This window comes from Acanthochromis polyacanthus, chromosome 20 (assembly GCF_021347895.1).
Source record: "Acanthochromis polyacanthus isolate Apoly-LR-REF ecotype Palm Island chromosome 20, KAUST_Apoly_ChrSc, whole genome shotgun sequence".
NCBI lineage: Eukaryota > Metazoa > Chordata > Actinopteri > Pomacentridae > Acanthochromis > Acanthochromis polyacanthus.
In genome coordinates this window covers 28,922,149-28,938,767 of record NC_067132.1, presented here as the reverse complement: position 1 = coordinate 28,938,767, position 16,619 = coordinate 28,922,149, and the positions used below count along the sequence as shown (strand labels likewise).

At 41.9% G+C, this 16,619-nt stretch overlaps 1 protein-coding gene across 5 annotated transcripts in view; it reads left to right on the top strand.

The window, feature by feature from the left end:
- Positions 1 to 16,619, top strand: part of dpp6a (dipeptidyl-peptidase 6a) — a 290,499-nt gene that overhangs the window by 141,220 nt on the left and 132,660 nt on the right. Inside the window, exon 1 of one of the 5 annotated variants that reach the window (XM_022208434.2) lies at positions 4,431 to 4,711. The exons of the other annotated variants lie outside the window; for them this stretch is intronic. Within the exon in view, the coding sequence (XP_022064126.1) occupies positions 4,655 to 4,711 (57 nt within the window). The 5' untranslated portion in view covers positions 4,431 to 4,654. Of the gene's footprint in view, positions 1 to 4,430; positions 4,712 to 16,619 lie in introns of those variants that run through there. 5 annotated transcript variants of the gene reach the window in all.

Below are 16,619 nucleotides of genomic sequence, written 5' to 3'. Positions count from 1 at the left end.
AGGGTCCAATCTGGCCCACAGGACAGCTTTGTAAAATGTAAAACATTACAGAGAAGACATCAACTGCTATTTGTAAATTTGTAAAACAATAAATTTGAATTAATTTCTAGACCATGACAAATTGATATGATTATAAAGTAAAATACTAGATTGTTCATTGTTCTTTTGTCATTTTGTGTCTCATTTTTGTCGTTTTTTTTGTTTTGATCATAAAGTAAAATCCTGGTTTGTTCAGTTCTGGATGCCTGTGACTAAATGTTTTGTGTCTTTGTAGACACTCTGTGATCTGCAAGTTGTAATGTGTAAATGAAAAACTGAGGGATAATGTTGTCGACTCGACACAAAATGCATTAAAAGCTTTTATTTCTTTAAAAGAGTGAAACATTTTAAATGTTGCGTTTTTCATACTTTTGGAAGAACCAGAGAAGTTTGTTTCTTTTTAGACTAAAAAACCCACAGAACTCCAAATGTGTTGTCAGTAAACACTTCACAGAGATTTATCGCCAGTCTAGCAGCACAGCTTAAGGAATGTTGTGTCGTCTTTTGGTCGGTCATTTAGCCAACACTAGACTGAAATATCTTAACGTCTATGAAGTGAATTACTCTGTTTTCGTACGTATCGTTATGGTCTTTGGAGGAGCCTTGCTCATTAGCGAAATGCCTCAACAACTAGTGATGGATTGCCTTGAACTTTGGTGCACAGATTCATTATTTCCTCAGGTGGATTGTTTCAACTTTGGCTGTCTCTTAACTTTTCATGGTACCATTATCAGGGGTGCACAGCTAATTAATTATTAATCTCAGGAATGATTTTGGCTAATATGACTTCTTAAACTTAACAACAAGCCACTGGCACTTGGGCTTTATCGTAACCTTTTTTCTCACTGAAGTCATAATGTGTCTTTGTGGTAGATTCATTGTTCTTTGTATTCAATTTGTGTCTCTTTGGTATCATCTTGTGCATCTTTGCAATCATTTTACGTGAGTTTGTTTGTCATTCTGTTTGTCTTTTTTTGTCACATTGTGTTTATTAGCAGTCATTATGTTTCTCTTTTTTGTAATTTGTTGTCTTTGTGTCGTTTTATAGTCAATTTGAGGATTTTGGACCAATTATTTAAAGGCTGTGAGTGCCTTTGTAGTCATTTTGTGTGTCTTTTTAGTCACTTTGCATCTTTTTGCAGTTTTAAGATTGAGTTTCCCAAAGCAAAATGTTTATAGCCACCTCCTACAGAAGCTTGGCACCTAATGGGTGTGGTCCTGGTAGGCAGTAATCCGTCCATCCATCGAGATGTTTTGGCTTCACTCAGCAAAGAGCAGACAGTTAAGAGCTAGGCCCTCGAAATGGATCATCGTTTTCAATTCAGGGCAAGTGATATAAAGTAAATATTGTTTGTGCTGCCAGGCAACACAACTTGCTTGTTCAGCCGCCTTAAAAAAAACATCACCACAAACTGATTTCTGGTGAAAGTATAAAGGCCAAAAAGAAAAACACCACTCTCTGAATGCTCGTCCTTGACCGTCGGATATCTAGAACATTACATAGTGCATCATTGAGCTGTGTGATGTAAAAGTGAAAGCAGTGCTCTTTTTAGGTTGAAGAAATGCATAAAAGTAGCACAACATCGAATAGAAGCAGTGCTCTGTTAGAATGTGGAAGTGCAATGATAATATTTTGTCCCTGAAATCAGTGAATAGTCTCGTGACAAACCATCATGACGTCAGCTTTCGCCGAAGTAATTGCGTTTTTTGTTTCATTTTCAACATCATTTTGCAGCCCTGTTGTAGTGCATGTTCCATGACTGAGGGTCAAGGTGAGGCTTGTGCGGTAGCAGCCCTAAAGCTTTGGAACAGCCTTCATCGCTCAATCAAATATCCCTCCTCTGTTGATATTCTCAAGAAAAACCTCAAGATGTACATGTTTCCAATGGCCTTCAGCTGCTGTTAATGGTCCTAATATTTACTCCCCCAAGGACTGCAGTGGAATTATATGATGATTGGCGTGTGTTTGTCTGTTTGTCCGTCTGTTATTCTGTCTGTTTGCAACATTATTCAAAAATGGACTAATGGAGTTGGATGACATTTTCAGGCAAGGTCAGAAATGACAGAAGGACCACCCCATTAGATTTTGACAGTGATGCAGCTTATAGTCTGGATCCACTGATTTGTTAAAGATTTCTGTATCATTGTGAGATAGCGGCACAACGCCACTGTAATTATGACAACAAGTGAACACTACATCAGCTGCCTGCTGACGATCACATGATTGTGATCCTACTACAAATGGAACGCTGTGATCTTATCAGGACTTTAGCATCAGAAATCATACAAGGAACAACTGATTAAATTGTGGGGGTGTTTGAGTCAAATCAATTCTACATATTAAGGTCATGCGATTCGGTATCTGTACATAATGTACACATGCATAACACGCCTGTGCTCATTGCAAGGTCATTTTATTTATGGGTACATCTATATTACATTCTATGTTGCCATTATTTCTGATCATCAATAACTAATAAACAAACGCTGCATTTCTAAGAAAAATGCGGCATTTCCCCATATGGGGGAATGGACAGCCTTGGTGGAGTACTGCGCTCTCTGAATGCTTTTCTTGTTCGTATTTATTATTATTTCTAATCGATCTTGTGAGTTGCCATCCTCTTTTAGTGCTTTATGCTGTTTTACTTCATTTCACTGATTGATATTTAGTTACATATTATCTTTAAGTCATATATCTGACAGCACGTGCAGCACTTTGGTTAACCCAGGTTTTTTAAATGTGCTGCATGCATAGTTTTGATTAGATTTTTTATATCAATATACCAGATTTGGACTTGCATTCATGTCTAGTGCTAATTAGCGTTGCTAGGATGTTAATGCACCAGAAGAAGATGGGGAATATGGTAAATCCATACCTGCTAAACATCAACATGTTGGCACCGTTGGTAGCTTGTAATTCGGTGCCAAAGTGCAGCCTCGGAGCACCACTGGCAGAGCTGTAGAGGCATTTCCACTAAGCAGGGACGAAAAACATTGGCTGCCATTCAGCTCTCGCTTCTCTCAGTTAAAAAAACCCAACTATTCTGTTTGTATTCACATAACTTCCTCCACATTTCCAACACAGAGGAACCTTCTATTTTCTGGTGACTGTTGAAAGTTGTTGGGGGAAAAAAGCTCATCAGGCAAGGTGATTGAAAGCAAATTAGAAAAAAACAAACAAAGCAGCATTTTGGCACAAAAACAACACAACCATATCTCATCCAAGGGCATCTGAAAGTGTATTTTTTCCCCTTTGAGGCTGTGTTTTGTGTTTTTTTGAAGTGCAGGCCTTTTTCTGCTTGTTGTGCTCCACCGGTCACACGTAGCAACACTGCAGATATTCATTTGGGATTTGGAGGTAATTGACTTCACCCAGTCGCAACCTGATTTTAATTAACGGTGCAGCACATTCAGTTGCAAACCTGCAATATAAAGAGTCAAATTGGAGAACGGAGGTATTAATTAACATTAAGTACATCTCAGAGCAAATCAAAGTGAGTCATTTCCTCCGTGCTGTTTAATAGGGATTGTACAACACTTCTCGCAGATGTAATTAATTGAGCAAGCCGCTGAAAAGAAGTTTGCTTCTTATCGTGAAATGTAGACAACATGAGAGACTTCCTTTACTGCAGTATGGGCTTTTTTTTTCTCTTTTTTTCTCCAATCTTGGACTGGCTGAACTTTATTAAAAGCATTTTTTCCTCGCCTCAGTCCTAACAAGGCTCACTTTATTGCAGCTACTTCATCCTCTGGGTCATAACTTTTTACAGGCGCTCATGTCTGAAGCATAATTTCAAACATTCCGAGTGTTATGACTTCACTGAGTGCAGCGTTTAATCCTACTGGCTACTTTCACTACCATTACTGATGCACCAGTGCAGCAAAGCATTGGGTTTTTGTTTCTATAATTACAATAAGAAGGCAAATTCCCTTCTCTATCTACATGCTGCAGCAACACTGGGAGGAAATCAGCACTTTGCCTTTGGAAAGGACTAACGAGACGAGGCTTTGTTTGCAAATGAATAAATATGAATAAACGATGACAGACATTTGATATGGTGCGATTAAAAGCGTCCTTGAATATTTTATGAGCTCCATTCCTCCACACCAGCTCAGTATTAAAGTTTCAGGACTTTAATTTGAATTTTTAATTGACATCCATGTGCAACACATTGCATCCCAGCTGACTTGAAAATCTGTGTGTCTGTGTGTGTGTGGGCGCACACTCCTGTGGAATATTGAATGGCAGAGTCCCGCATCAAGAAGAAGAGATGCTCGGTTTCTCCTCCTCTCTCTCTCTCTCCCTGCTGTCTCCTCCTCCTCTTTCTCTTTCCACCGAGGATCTTTTGCATTTCCCCCCTTCCTCCTCCTCCTCCTCCTCCTCCTCCTCATCTCGAGTAGCGCGTCCTTCCACCACTTGTTATTTCACACCTTGGTCGCTGCAAACCCACAGGCGCAGCAGAATAGACTTCTTCTTCTCCTGCTGCTGATTCTGCTTCTGCTGCTGCACCGGTGTATCTTTCTTTCTGCATTTGCATTTTTTTAACCCCCCTCCTCATCCTTCCTCCTGCCGGGGAAACAACAGTTTCTCCCCAGCTTTTTTTGAGGGGGAATCATGACCACCGCGAAGGAAGGCAATGCACCGTCGAAAGCGGCTCAACAGCAAGACCAGGTACCCATGAGCTTCTCCTCTTATTAATACCAGCATTAACCTGTGTCACCCCGCCTGTTTTCTCATCCCGCTTGGCCCCACAGTGAATGATATTCGCCGCGGTGACTTCTCTGACCGATTTGAAATGGTGTGCTTGAAAGGAAGGGGGGAAATAGAATTTGGTGCCCTGCGTTCGTGAAAGGCGTTTGCACTCCGAGTCAATTGGAAGTGAGAGCCGATCGCTGCTGGCAGTTCATCACGACTGAAGGATTTTACAGCCTCGCTCACACGCACCGCCGTCACCGTTATTATTATTGTGATTTTTACGCATCGGTAATCATTTGGCGACTTTACGCACGCGAGGTTTTTCCCAGTCCGGCGCGCGTCTTCACCTTGCAGCAAACCTTCCCAATTAGCCCAACTTAAGGAGTGCAAAAGTGGACAGATCATATCAGCTGTAGGATATATTTATTTATTTCATTCTGACCTCTGCAGACGCACGCTGGAGTTCTCCACGTCTGAGGACACTGTTGCATTTTTTGGCGTGGTGCAGGGGTGGCTGTGCTCGGTTTCATTTCGCAGCCTTCACTCAGTAATGATGGAGCATCTGCTGACCCGCCTCTATAGAGAATGGAGGAAAAAACAATTGGTGTCATTTTTTAAATATGAATATTTCATGATATGACAGGAAAAACCCGCTCATTTTTTATTGTACTGCGTTAATGTCAAGGTTATCACATATTACACCTCTTCCTACAGCACAGAGCAGGCATTTTGGAGCAATAATGCAATTTTCTGTTACTGTTCTGGTAATTTTGTGCCTTACAAAAGGGCTAGAGATCTTTAAAAGTTGCCAGATTGGAAAGGAAATTGATGCAACTTTGCAAAAAAAATGTGAAAATGTCAGTTTATTTGTGATATTTTGCATCTAAACTCAACAGCATGTCTGATATTCTTCCATTAGGAAAATGCTCTGACTGATTTTAACAGTACATCATGTTTTAATCTTGTATTATTAGTCTTTTTTCCACTTAAATCTGTAAGTTACTGCGTGGAATCCTGCTGTTACATCCTGGGTCTTTTGCCTGCTGCGAGGTGCAAGAATAAAAGGTTATCTTTTGCCAAGTTTCTAAATCGTAAGTCATGTTTCCCAGTCTGTCAGAGCAAACCATAACTTTAGGCTGCATCTGTCAGTGCCACGCTGCATGGTGTTGGAAAAAAAATGACAGAAAAGGTGAGGTGGGACACTTGGCTTTATCCTGCCAGGCAGACAATCTTCCCCTGCTGTGATTTAGCAGCAGACTGTCAGTCATACCTTAGGAGGCAGCCGAAAGGTCCACCAGTCCCACCCTGCATCTCCTGAACATACTGTACAGATTTAAATATCAACATTAGCAAGTAATGGACTTTAAAGTAGCTAGATCATGCTGAAAGGACTGATAAATGGGATGTAGTCAAGAATTTTTTTTAGTCATTAATTAAAATTTTGCAATAAGTTGTAGCTTCTCAGAACCAAGGATTGCTGCTTTTTAGTGAATATCTGAGATTTCGACTGTTGGTTGGACAAAAGATGCAGTTTAAAAGCATCAGCATGGGCTCTAATGGGCTCAATAAAACAGTTTTTCCTGATTTTATAAGACAAACTAGAGCTGCATGAATTATTTTGGGCTATATTTCTAACTAATCTGTTGATTTATGTTCAAATGAATCATTTTTAAGTACACAATAAGTCAGAAAATAGTGCAGTTGTGCAAGATCCCAAGGTGGCAGCTTCTAAATATCACTTTTCACTGAATACCAGTGTTACACTTAAAGCTATTTAAATAAAAACAGCAATAAAGAAACACATGACATATCCTCATTGGAGAATTTGGGAAAAGAGACCGTTTAGCATTTTTGCCTGAGAACTGGTAAAAGGTCTAATTCATTTTCAGACTATTGACTTGTTGAACAATGAGCTATTCAGCATTTCTGTGCCAGAAAAAAAATGTGATCAATAGACCGACCGATAAGTAAAATGTTGTGATCTTCTGATGGGCTAATTAGCATACGGTGTCGGCTGTGTTCGGCGTTGGCAGTCGTCTTTGAATCAATTGATATCGAGACTTGAGAGCAAGAAAAATTCAGTCCACTCCAGTAAAAACTGACCTTTTTTTCTTAATTACTGAGAAGATTAGAGACCCGGTGATGCTGGAACATCAGTCGATGGTTAATGGTCGCTGTCGGTGGCTTTTCCTGAGGCATGAAGCTCCAACAAAGTGAAAAATTACTTTGAGCATATTAGGTTGTGATGCCCGCCATGTAACATAGACACGCATGTTTGCACCACACACACACTCTCACACACACACACACACACACACACACACACACACACACACACACACACACACACACACACACAAACAGCGGCTGTGATTACGTGAGGTCCTGTTGCGGCCTGCTGATTGATGGTCTGCTAGCAGGGCTTACGGTCCAGGGACAGAGGACGGAGATAGAGGGCAGCTCACCAGAGATAGCAGCAGCAGCAGCCAGTAATCAAGTCGGCGCAGCACACCGAGAGAGAGTCACATCACTAACCCTCATTACTGCAACAAGGTGGAGGTTCTGGAGGTGCGAGGGGTTGAGCCGGGGCCGGGGGCGGTAATGCATTTGTGGAGGCGGGAGTTGCTTTGGACTCATTTGAAGCTGTTGTCAGAACATCTTCAGGTTATTACAAAGACGGCGACGCAATTGGCAGCCTGCAAAAACCTGACACTCGGCTGCTTGATGTTCAAACACTCAGATTCGGTGTCTTTTTTGAGGCCTCTGGTTTCATAAAAGCATCTGGTTTCTGTTTAATGATGCCACGTTTTCCAAGTTGGGATTTCCTTCACAGCCATTTGCAGCCAAGAGCAGCTTTAAAGCAGGATCGCTGCACCACAGCATTTAATGGGCGAGACTTCAGTTCAGCGGAGATGGCTTGACCATTTAACCAATATCCAGCCAGTCTCTTCACACTCTGCATGACTGGCAGACTTTGAAAACTTACTGAGTAGTGCAAGCTCAAGGCTCGAACACTGAAAACTGAAAATCTGCGCTGTTAAAATCGAATTTGTAGCATCTCATACTAGCAGTACGAGCAGTTTGGTTGATGGTTGAGGGGGGAGGTTGAGAGCCAAAAACCTCAGCTCATGCCATTGCAGCAGCTTGAGTAACAGCTGAGCGAAGCAGCCTGTGGGTGTTCCTGAAGAGGATAGGCATCCGAGGGGCTGAAGGAAAAGAGGAATGGTGGCATAGGTAGAATGCAAGGGCTCATATTTTAGTGATTTTGCAGCTTTTTCCTGGTGCTCTATCAAGCTGCTTTATTTCTGTTTGCTTTTGTGACACATGAATGTGCCTGAAGGAGCTTTTTTTTCACCCTGCTGAGCTCTTAGCTGGCAGGTGAGGAAAGGGTGACTGGTGTTATTGGGTGCACCAGATGATGCATGTCACTGTGCATGTTACTAGACCAGCACTGGAATCAAAACTGACAAACAGCACAGTGCAGAATTTGCTACTGCAGACAGAAAGTGCACAAGAAAACCCTTGCACATTTATTACACATGTATGATTCCTCGGAGAGAGGATACAAACCTAATAGGCTGATAGCATTCGTGTCATGTTAATCTTCAAAATAAGGTGTGTGCTTTTGTCAAATGTTAATAAAAATGTTGTTTATTTCAAACGGAGCCCGTCTGCTATCAGCTGATAAATTGAGGCATGAAATGTGAAGCGGCTCACTTGAAAGTCAAAATATTGACGAGGGAAGAGGACTCAGACGGGAACACGCTCTTTTAAAGATGGCGAAGAGGTGTAAATATTGCCGAGCCGGCGATGTTTGACTTTTTCGTGTTTTCTCGCGGAGAGGAAAAACAAATATGATTTTAATCAGCCGTGTTTTGTTTTCGCTGCCGCCTCAGTGGCCTGCCGACAAAAAGCTCAAGTGATGAGCGCTTAAGCAGATGTTGATTAAAGTAGCGAGTTGCACATGAGGCACCGTGGGGCTGCAGGAGGGGAATTGTCTGCACGCCACCTGCTTTTGTGGCTTTTTTGGCGTGAACTTTGCCTGCAGAATGTGGACCACAGCAAAGCATTGCTGCAGATTTGGTGGAGTTTCAGTGCTTTTTTAACAAAGTGGTGCATCTGTGCATGAAGTGGCACTTTGCATCAACTAGGAATCCATTTTTACAGGCTTCCCACTACCCAACTAGATGTCTAAATCACCTGTTGATCAGACAAGAAGATGCACAAAAAGACACTCACAGATTAGCTTGGAGGGAAGAGGTGTCAAACATACGACCTGCAGGCCAAAACCAGCCCGCCAGAGGGTCCAATCCGGGATGTAAAGTGTAACAAGAAAAGCACTCCGAGAACGCAGTACTCCACAAAGGCTGTTCATTCCCACATATGGCACGGTCAGAAATGCGGCCATGCGGCACAGGCGTGTGTTATCCATGTGTACGTTATGTACGGATATCGAACCACGTGACCTAAATATGTAGCGGGTGGTGGGAATTGATGGGACTCAGAAATGCCCCCACAATTTAATCAATTGTTCCTTGTATCATTTCCAACGGATAGTCCTGATAAATCTGCAGAGATTGATTTGTAGTGGGATTGCAATCATGTGATCATCAGCAGGCAGCTGATGTAGTGTTCACTTGTTGTCATGGTTACAGTGACGCCGTGCTGCTATCTTGCAGTGATACAGAAATCTTTAACAAATCCATGTATCCAGACTATCAGCCGCATCAGTCATAAAATCTAATCAAGTGATCCTTGTGTCATTTCTGACTTTCCCTGAAAATTTCATCCAAATCCATTAGTCCATTTTTGAGTAATTTGTCTCACAGACGGACAGACAAATGTATGCCGATCGTCACATAACTCTGCCGCATTCCTTGGTGGAGTAAAAATTACAGAGCCAATATTAACTTCCATTTTTCAGTAAAAGTAACTGTGATTTTAAATTTGTCACCTATACTGCCACAACTTTAATGTGTTTTTTACATACACCCCCTGTCAAAAGCTTTGAGACACTTTCTCATTCAAATAAATTAGAACCCGTCTCAAACCTTTTGACAGGAGGTGTATGTATTTGACACATTTCCAAGGCAGAGAGGATAACTTGTCCTTCTTCCTTAATAGCGTGTCACTTCAGGTGGTTAGAATTACTACACAGATGTGGAAATGAATGTAAACTGAAAATAATGTCTAGATCTTGACAAGTAATTTTTTAAATCAAAGTTCAATGCTATATTGTTCAATTCCAAAACCCTGTGACTAAATGTTTTGTCCCTTTGTAGAAACACTGTGATCTGGAAGTTGTAATGTGCAAATGATGAACTGAGGCCTAACAGATTGTTAGAATTTTACTTAATTGTGAGGGTGTTCATAATGTTTTGTAAAAGATAGTTCATTAAATGTAAACATTTTCAGAATGTACGTTTTTGCACTAAAACAGGGAAACATTTTAAGTTGTGGTCATTTCTCGGTTGTTATGCTGTGATTTTGCTGGTCACTGGAGATCAAATTGAGCTCCATGCGGCCCCTGAACGACAATGAATTTGACACCCCTGCTGTAGAGAATTCAAATTTGCTCAGCCTCTCACAAAATGGTAAAATCTCACAGCAGAATAAATGAATTTCAACAAATTCGCTGTGATCTGTGGGTGAATTCCAAAGAATTTCACAGTGCTGGATCCTAGTGTAGCTTATTAGCTGTGTTCTTGTGTTTTTATGCAACCTTCTGTGACAGATTGGAAACAAAGGAGAAGTGGTTTTCATGCAGAAATCGATGGCACTGGTGGGCTTTTTTCAATCAGCTGTGTGAATGTATTGTCCTATGAGTGCTCATCTTGCTAGCCAGAGAATAGAAAGCAGCTCAGACAACCGGTGCTCTGTTGGCCAAAGCTATCCAGCTCTGTCAGTTGCCAGGCTTGGACCACCTCCCTGCTTCCCCCCCGGTGTGAAAAGTTCTGTTTACAAGTGCATGCAGAGTTGGGAAAAAAACAGAACCTTTATCCACCTCCCGGGAGGCGATTTTTCATATGCATGAGATCCCACTGAACTCCTCGCCATATATTCCCTGCATAATTTGAGTTTTTGCTTCATTTGCCAGGTTCTAGCGACTTTGCTTGCAACTCAAGTCGACTTTACTCGACGGCATTTCCTTCAGGAGATGCGCAGATACATTTGAAGCCACCCAGCTGCACCAGGTCTTCGCTTGCTCACCACCTTTTTAAAAAACATAGCCACGTTTTTAATGAGATCGATAAGCAGAGTGGCCGGAATGGATGTGGAAATAGCTAAGAGTGACAAGACGATTCACTTTTTTGCTAATAGATAATCGGCCTCCTGTTTGCCGAGTGCCCTTGACTGATAAGAGGGTATGGAAGATGGATTTAGAGGAGAATTGGATGCCCCTAATGTTTGTGCCATAGTTCATCTTCAGGGCAATTATGTACAATTGAGATGTGGTGCTGGAGTCTGAAGTGGAGATTAGAGGCGAGAACAACCAGGCAGCCACCACAGCGATCTGTCATGATTGTTGTCATGATTTAAATGTTCTTTGCCGAAATGGCTTATAAACCACGGGAGGAGGGGAGCAGGGGGGCACTTTAATACAGCAATAAATATTCAGTGTTTGGAGCAACGGTCAAACTAAATGTCATGACAGTCCTCCATCTCCGTAATGGCTGCCGTCGACGCCAGGTGTTTGTGTGAGGCTTTTTCCGAAAACACCTCAGGAGGAATTTCCAAATAGTGTGTAAAGCTGCCTCATTTAGGTAAAGGTCAGCATTTTTTCTTCTTCTTTTTTTGCAAAAAAAACCAACAACAAAGAAAATGTGTAGACTTCTTTTGTTGCATCCTAGTTGTGTCTCTAAGGTGTGGGAATATGCATATGGATTTCATTAAGCAATGCTTTCATCAACCTGACTGGTCATATTTCTTTAAACGAAGCAACTCGACAAGGTTTTTCTTTCCTCCCCTTCTTGTCTGAAGTGAAAAGCACATTAAAAAGGCAAATGAGTTGCATTTACAGCCATTTGTGTGTGTTCTTTTGTAAGATGAACTGGAGAAAATGCCTTTTTTCTGTGGTTGCAGGTGCATTTTGTATGCAGAGTGGAAAATGGCAAGAGAAGCAGGATTAATCATGCTTCAGACTGTCAGCAGTGTATCAGCCTGTATCTGTGTGTGTGTGGATCAGTGTGTAAGTTAATACTTCTTTGTATTCTTGTCTGCGTTCGTGTTTATCTGTGCCTCGCCTCAGTCCGTTCGAGCTGTGTTTTCTGGCCTTATCGACCTACTGTAATTAGTGGTGGGGATGGGGGGGGCCTGGAGCCGCCGAGCAGGAAGGCGATCAGGAGCCGCCATGTTCCTGCCGAGCCTCTAATTGAAATGTTGACCGTTTTCCATGGGCCCCACTGTCGTCTCCGGCGCCACCTTCCGCTACGTCGGTGACAAACATTCAGGAGAACGAGCGCCAGTCACGAACGATAAGCAGGTACTTGCCTGCAAGGGCTCTGATACGAATTAGGAGAAGCTCCGGCTTCATTGGACATGCTGCCAGGGGTGGTTTGTGCCACCATGTGACGGCTCAAAGGGACTAAAGGTTGAATTGTCATTAGTTTTGCCTTATCTAAGCCCCCTTAATGTCTGGTACGGTTAGTTAAAAAAAAAAACAACCTCTTTTTGCTGTGTTTTCAATAGCTACTATTGAATAAATCCTCCCTTTCTTTAGTGATCCAAATTGGCTGCACATAGAGCCACTCAGTAGCCTGCAGGAGGCCAAAGGCTTTGCCCAAATCTTGGCATCTGGGTGCTCAGCCAGGCACAGACCTAGAGGAATGAGCTTCAAAGCTGGGGCCAGCGTTCCAACCAGTGTTCCTGCTGACATTTATCGCCCCGAACCTTTAGTGTTATTGTTATGGCTGCAATAATTCTCACCACCGTTACTTGGTTGGTTATTTCATTGGTTGGTTGTTTGGTTGGTTGATTAATGTGTTGGTTGGTTGGTTGGTTGGTTATTTCGTTGGTTGGTTGGTTGGTTGGTTGGTTATTTCATTGGTTGGTTGGTTGGTTATTTCGTTGGTTATTTCGTTGGTTGGTTGATTAATGTGATGGTTGGTTTGCTGGTTGTAATTTGCTATGAGGTTGAAGTCCTTCAACCTAAGACTAAATTACTCTTTGTTGTTTGTTTGTTTTTTTACCATGAGGTTATAGTTGAGTTTGGGAAACCTTCTTCAAAGTTTACATTTGTGTCAATTGAGGGTTCAATTTTACTGTTGATTTTCAGACTATTGCTAAAAAGCCACTGACAATAAGTCATTGTCATGGAAACTGGTAATGTTGACCCCTAACAGATGCTCTACCAACCAAAATTGAACAACTTTTTTTTAGTGCTCAATTGACACAAAAAAGCTTTAGCCAGTAATATGTTTTATTTTTTTAGTATTCTTCCTCTTTTCCCAAAATCTCCTGCTCCGATGTTGGTGACAAACATTCAGGAGAGCAAGCACCAGTCACCAACGATAAGCAGGTAATTGCCTGTAGGGGCTCAGATGTGAATCAGCTTCATTGGACAGGCTGCCAGGGGTGGTTTGTGCCACTGTGTGACGGCTAAAAGTGACTAAAGGTTGGATTGTCATTAGTTTCATCTTATTTAAGCTCCCTTAATGTCTGGTACAGTTGGTTAAAAAAATTCCCTCTTTTTGCTGTGTTTTCAATAGCTGCTATTGAATAAATCCTCCCTTTCTTTAGTGATCCAAATTGGCTGCACATAGAGCCACTCAGTAGCGTGCAGGAGGCCAAAGGCTTTGCCCAAATCTTGGCATCTGGGTGCGCAGCCAGGCACAGACCTAGAGGAATGAGCTTCAAAGCCGGGGCCAGCGTTCCAACCAGTGTTCCTGCTGACATTTATCGCCCCGAACTTTTAGTGTTATTGTTATGGCTGCAATAATTCTCACCACCGTTACTTGGTTGGTTATTTCATTGGTTGGTTGGTTGGTTGATTAATGTGTTGGTTGTTTGGTTGTTTGGTTATTTCATTGGTTGTTTGGTTATTTCGTTGGTTGGTTGGTTATTTTGTTGGTTGGTTGGTTGGTTGGTTGGTTGGTTGGTTGGTTGGTTGGTTGATTAATGTGTTGGTTGGTTTGCTGGTTGTAATTTGCTATGAGGTTGAAGTCCTTCAACCTAAGACTAAATTACTCTTTGTTGTTTTTGTTTTTTACCATGAGGTTATAGTTGAGTTTGGGAAACTTTCTTCAAAGTTTACATTTGTGTCAATTGAGGGTTCAATTTTACTGTTGATTTTCAGACTATTGCTAAAAAGCCACTGGCTATACGTCATTGTCATGGAAACTGGTAATGTTGACCCCTAACAGATGCTCTACCAACCAAAATTGAACAACTTTTTTTTAGTGCTCAAATGACACAAAAAATCTTTAGCCAGTAATATGTTTTATTTTTAGTATTCTTCCTCTTTTCCCATAATCTCCTGCTCCGATGTCGGTGACAAACATTCAGGAGAGCAAGCACCAGTCACAAACGATAAGCAGGTAATTGCCTGTAGGGGCTCAGATGTGAATCAGCTTCATTGGACATGCTGCCAGGGGTGGTTTGTGGCACTGTGTGACGGCTAAAAGTGACTAAAGGTTGGATTGTCATTAGTTTCGTCTTATTTAAGCTCCCTTAATGTCTGGTACATTTGGTTAAAAAAAAACAAAACCTCTTTTTGCTGTGTTTTCAATAGCTGCTATTGAATAAATCCTCCCTTTCTTTAGTGATCCAAATTGGCTGCACATAGAGCCACTCAGTAGCCTGCAGGAGGCCAAAGGCTTTGCCCAAATCTTGGCATCTGGGTGCTCAGCCAGGCACAGACCTAGAGGAATGAGCTTCAAAGCCGGGGCCAGCGTTCCAACCAGTGTTCCTGCTGACATTTATCGCCCCGAACTTTTAGTGTTATTGTTATGGCTGCAATAATTCTCGCCGCTGGGGGAATACTGATGGCGCTTCAAATTGACCAACTCGAGGCTTTTTTTTAATGTGACAGCACATCACATTACAGTGACGGGAGCGTGAAAGTAGGCGGCCTGATGCAACATCATCTTTCTCTGCTTGAAAAGCGGGCGTCCCTGTCATCTGCCTGTGTTGTCAATTCCGGCCTTGGATTGCCTATATCTGCTGGCATGCGTCCCACAGAGGCGGCCGTGTCAACCCCCCGCTGATTCTCCACGCTCAGAAATATTGGCAGCCATTACGTGTCTCCTCAGTGGTGTTTAGTGCTCATGCCCGAAATACTGACTTTCATCATGACATTTGCTGGGCACACTCTAAACGCCCAGCGGTAGTTTCTATGGAGATGCTGTGGCTCAGTATGCAGCTTATTTCCCCCCACAATGAAAACACACACACACACAAATTAAAACAGACAAAGTGAGTGGGGTAAAAGGATATTGGTCATTATTAATTGTGTTGCCATCTTGTTTATGCTTTTCCTCCCTTTGTTAACCAGCCACTGAAATTGAATCAAACGCTCAGCCGATGTGTCTCATTCTGGCAAATGAGCATGCAGCCCTTAATTTCAGAGTCTTCCAGCAAAATAAGCTTTCCAACTTTGTTCCGAACATCAAACGCCACAGGAAGCGTGACTGGGGGCTCTTTTTGATTTGGCTATTGTTCTCCTGATATGAAAATGTGGTACACTGGCACTTTGCTGGAATTGGCATTCCACGCAGGGTGCTAATTGCTATAGAAAGTGGGGCCCACACACATTTTAAAGTGATTTCCATCATCTATTCAGTCCCCCTGAATTTCAATTTATAGCTTGATGGAATATGATATGCATGCAGACAAGTCGATTATAAAATCACAGCTTTCCCTTGTAATCCGTGGCTTGTTTGTTAGTGAAATCTATCCTTAAAAAATATCCCGCTTAAGCGACCGCCTTGACAAGATTTATCGTTCATCTGTGTTATATGACCAAGCGGAGATACTAAAAGCTGCTAAGTGGCAGTTACACAGCATGATTGAATCTTCCTTCTTTACCATTTTGGAGATTAAAGGTCCACACAGTCCCTGGCTTTGCACTCTGGAGTTTATTATCTCATTTCAGTGATCCTCAGGGTGCTGTCAATTGCCTTTCGAATTATATGCTCTACCCCTGGTTATATCAGTGAAATACAGGTTCTCCCCCACTCAGTCATTTGCTATCTTTACACAGGAGTAGAAGAAGAAGAAGAAAGAAACTACACTCCTGGGTAATCTCTAGGTCTGAATGAAGCTCAAAGATCTGCAGTGAGTTTTTATCACTCATTCATTATCACTTGTCGCTGACCCTTGAGTTGGCTTCAGGCCAGCATGATATCAAAATTAACAGTAATTGTTCGACTCAACTGATTCCACCAAGACTTGCCTTTTGAAGTTATTGGCCTCTTAGACCTTCGGTTGCTCAGTCCAACATGTTTTTTTTTTTTTTTTTTTTACACTTTGTCTCCATCTTAAAGATTCTTTCATGTGTAATTATGACAATAAAGTGAAAATTTGAGAATGTGGAGTAGGAGTAGGACCTTGGATTTCAAAGAGCAAACGAAACACTTGCATGCAGAGAGCAAACAAAGTTTGTTAAAGGTCAACAGTTGCCATAATTAAATACTTGAATAGAGAGGTATTGATCCCTGAACCAGTTAATGCTGATTAGACTCGTCAGCTTTCAAGGTTAGCCAAGTGATTATCCGTTTCCTTTTCCTAAATCAAATGCATTTTCTCGTCAGAAAATTGTGTTAACTTCAGCCTGAGGTTAGGTTTTACAGTTTAACCCTGCATATGCATTAAAATTCCACTCAGTCATTAATTAAACCCCTAGAAACTCAACTCTGCTCATCAGAATTACATCCTTAGTGGTCTT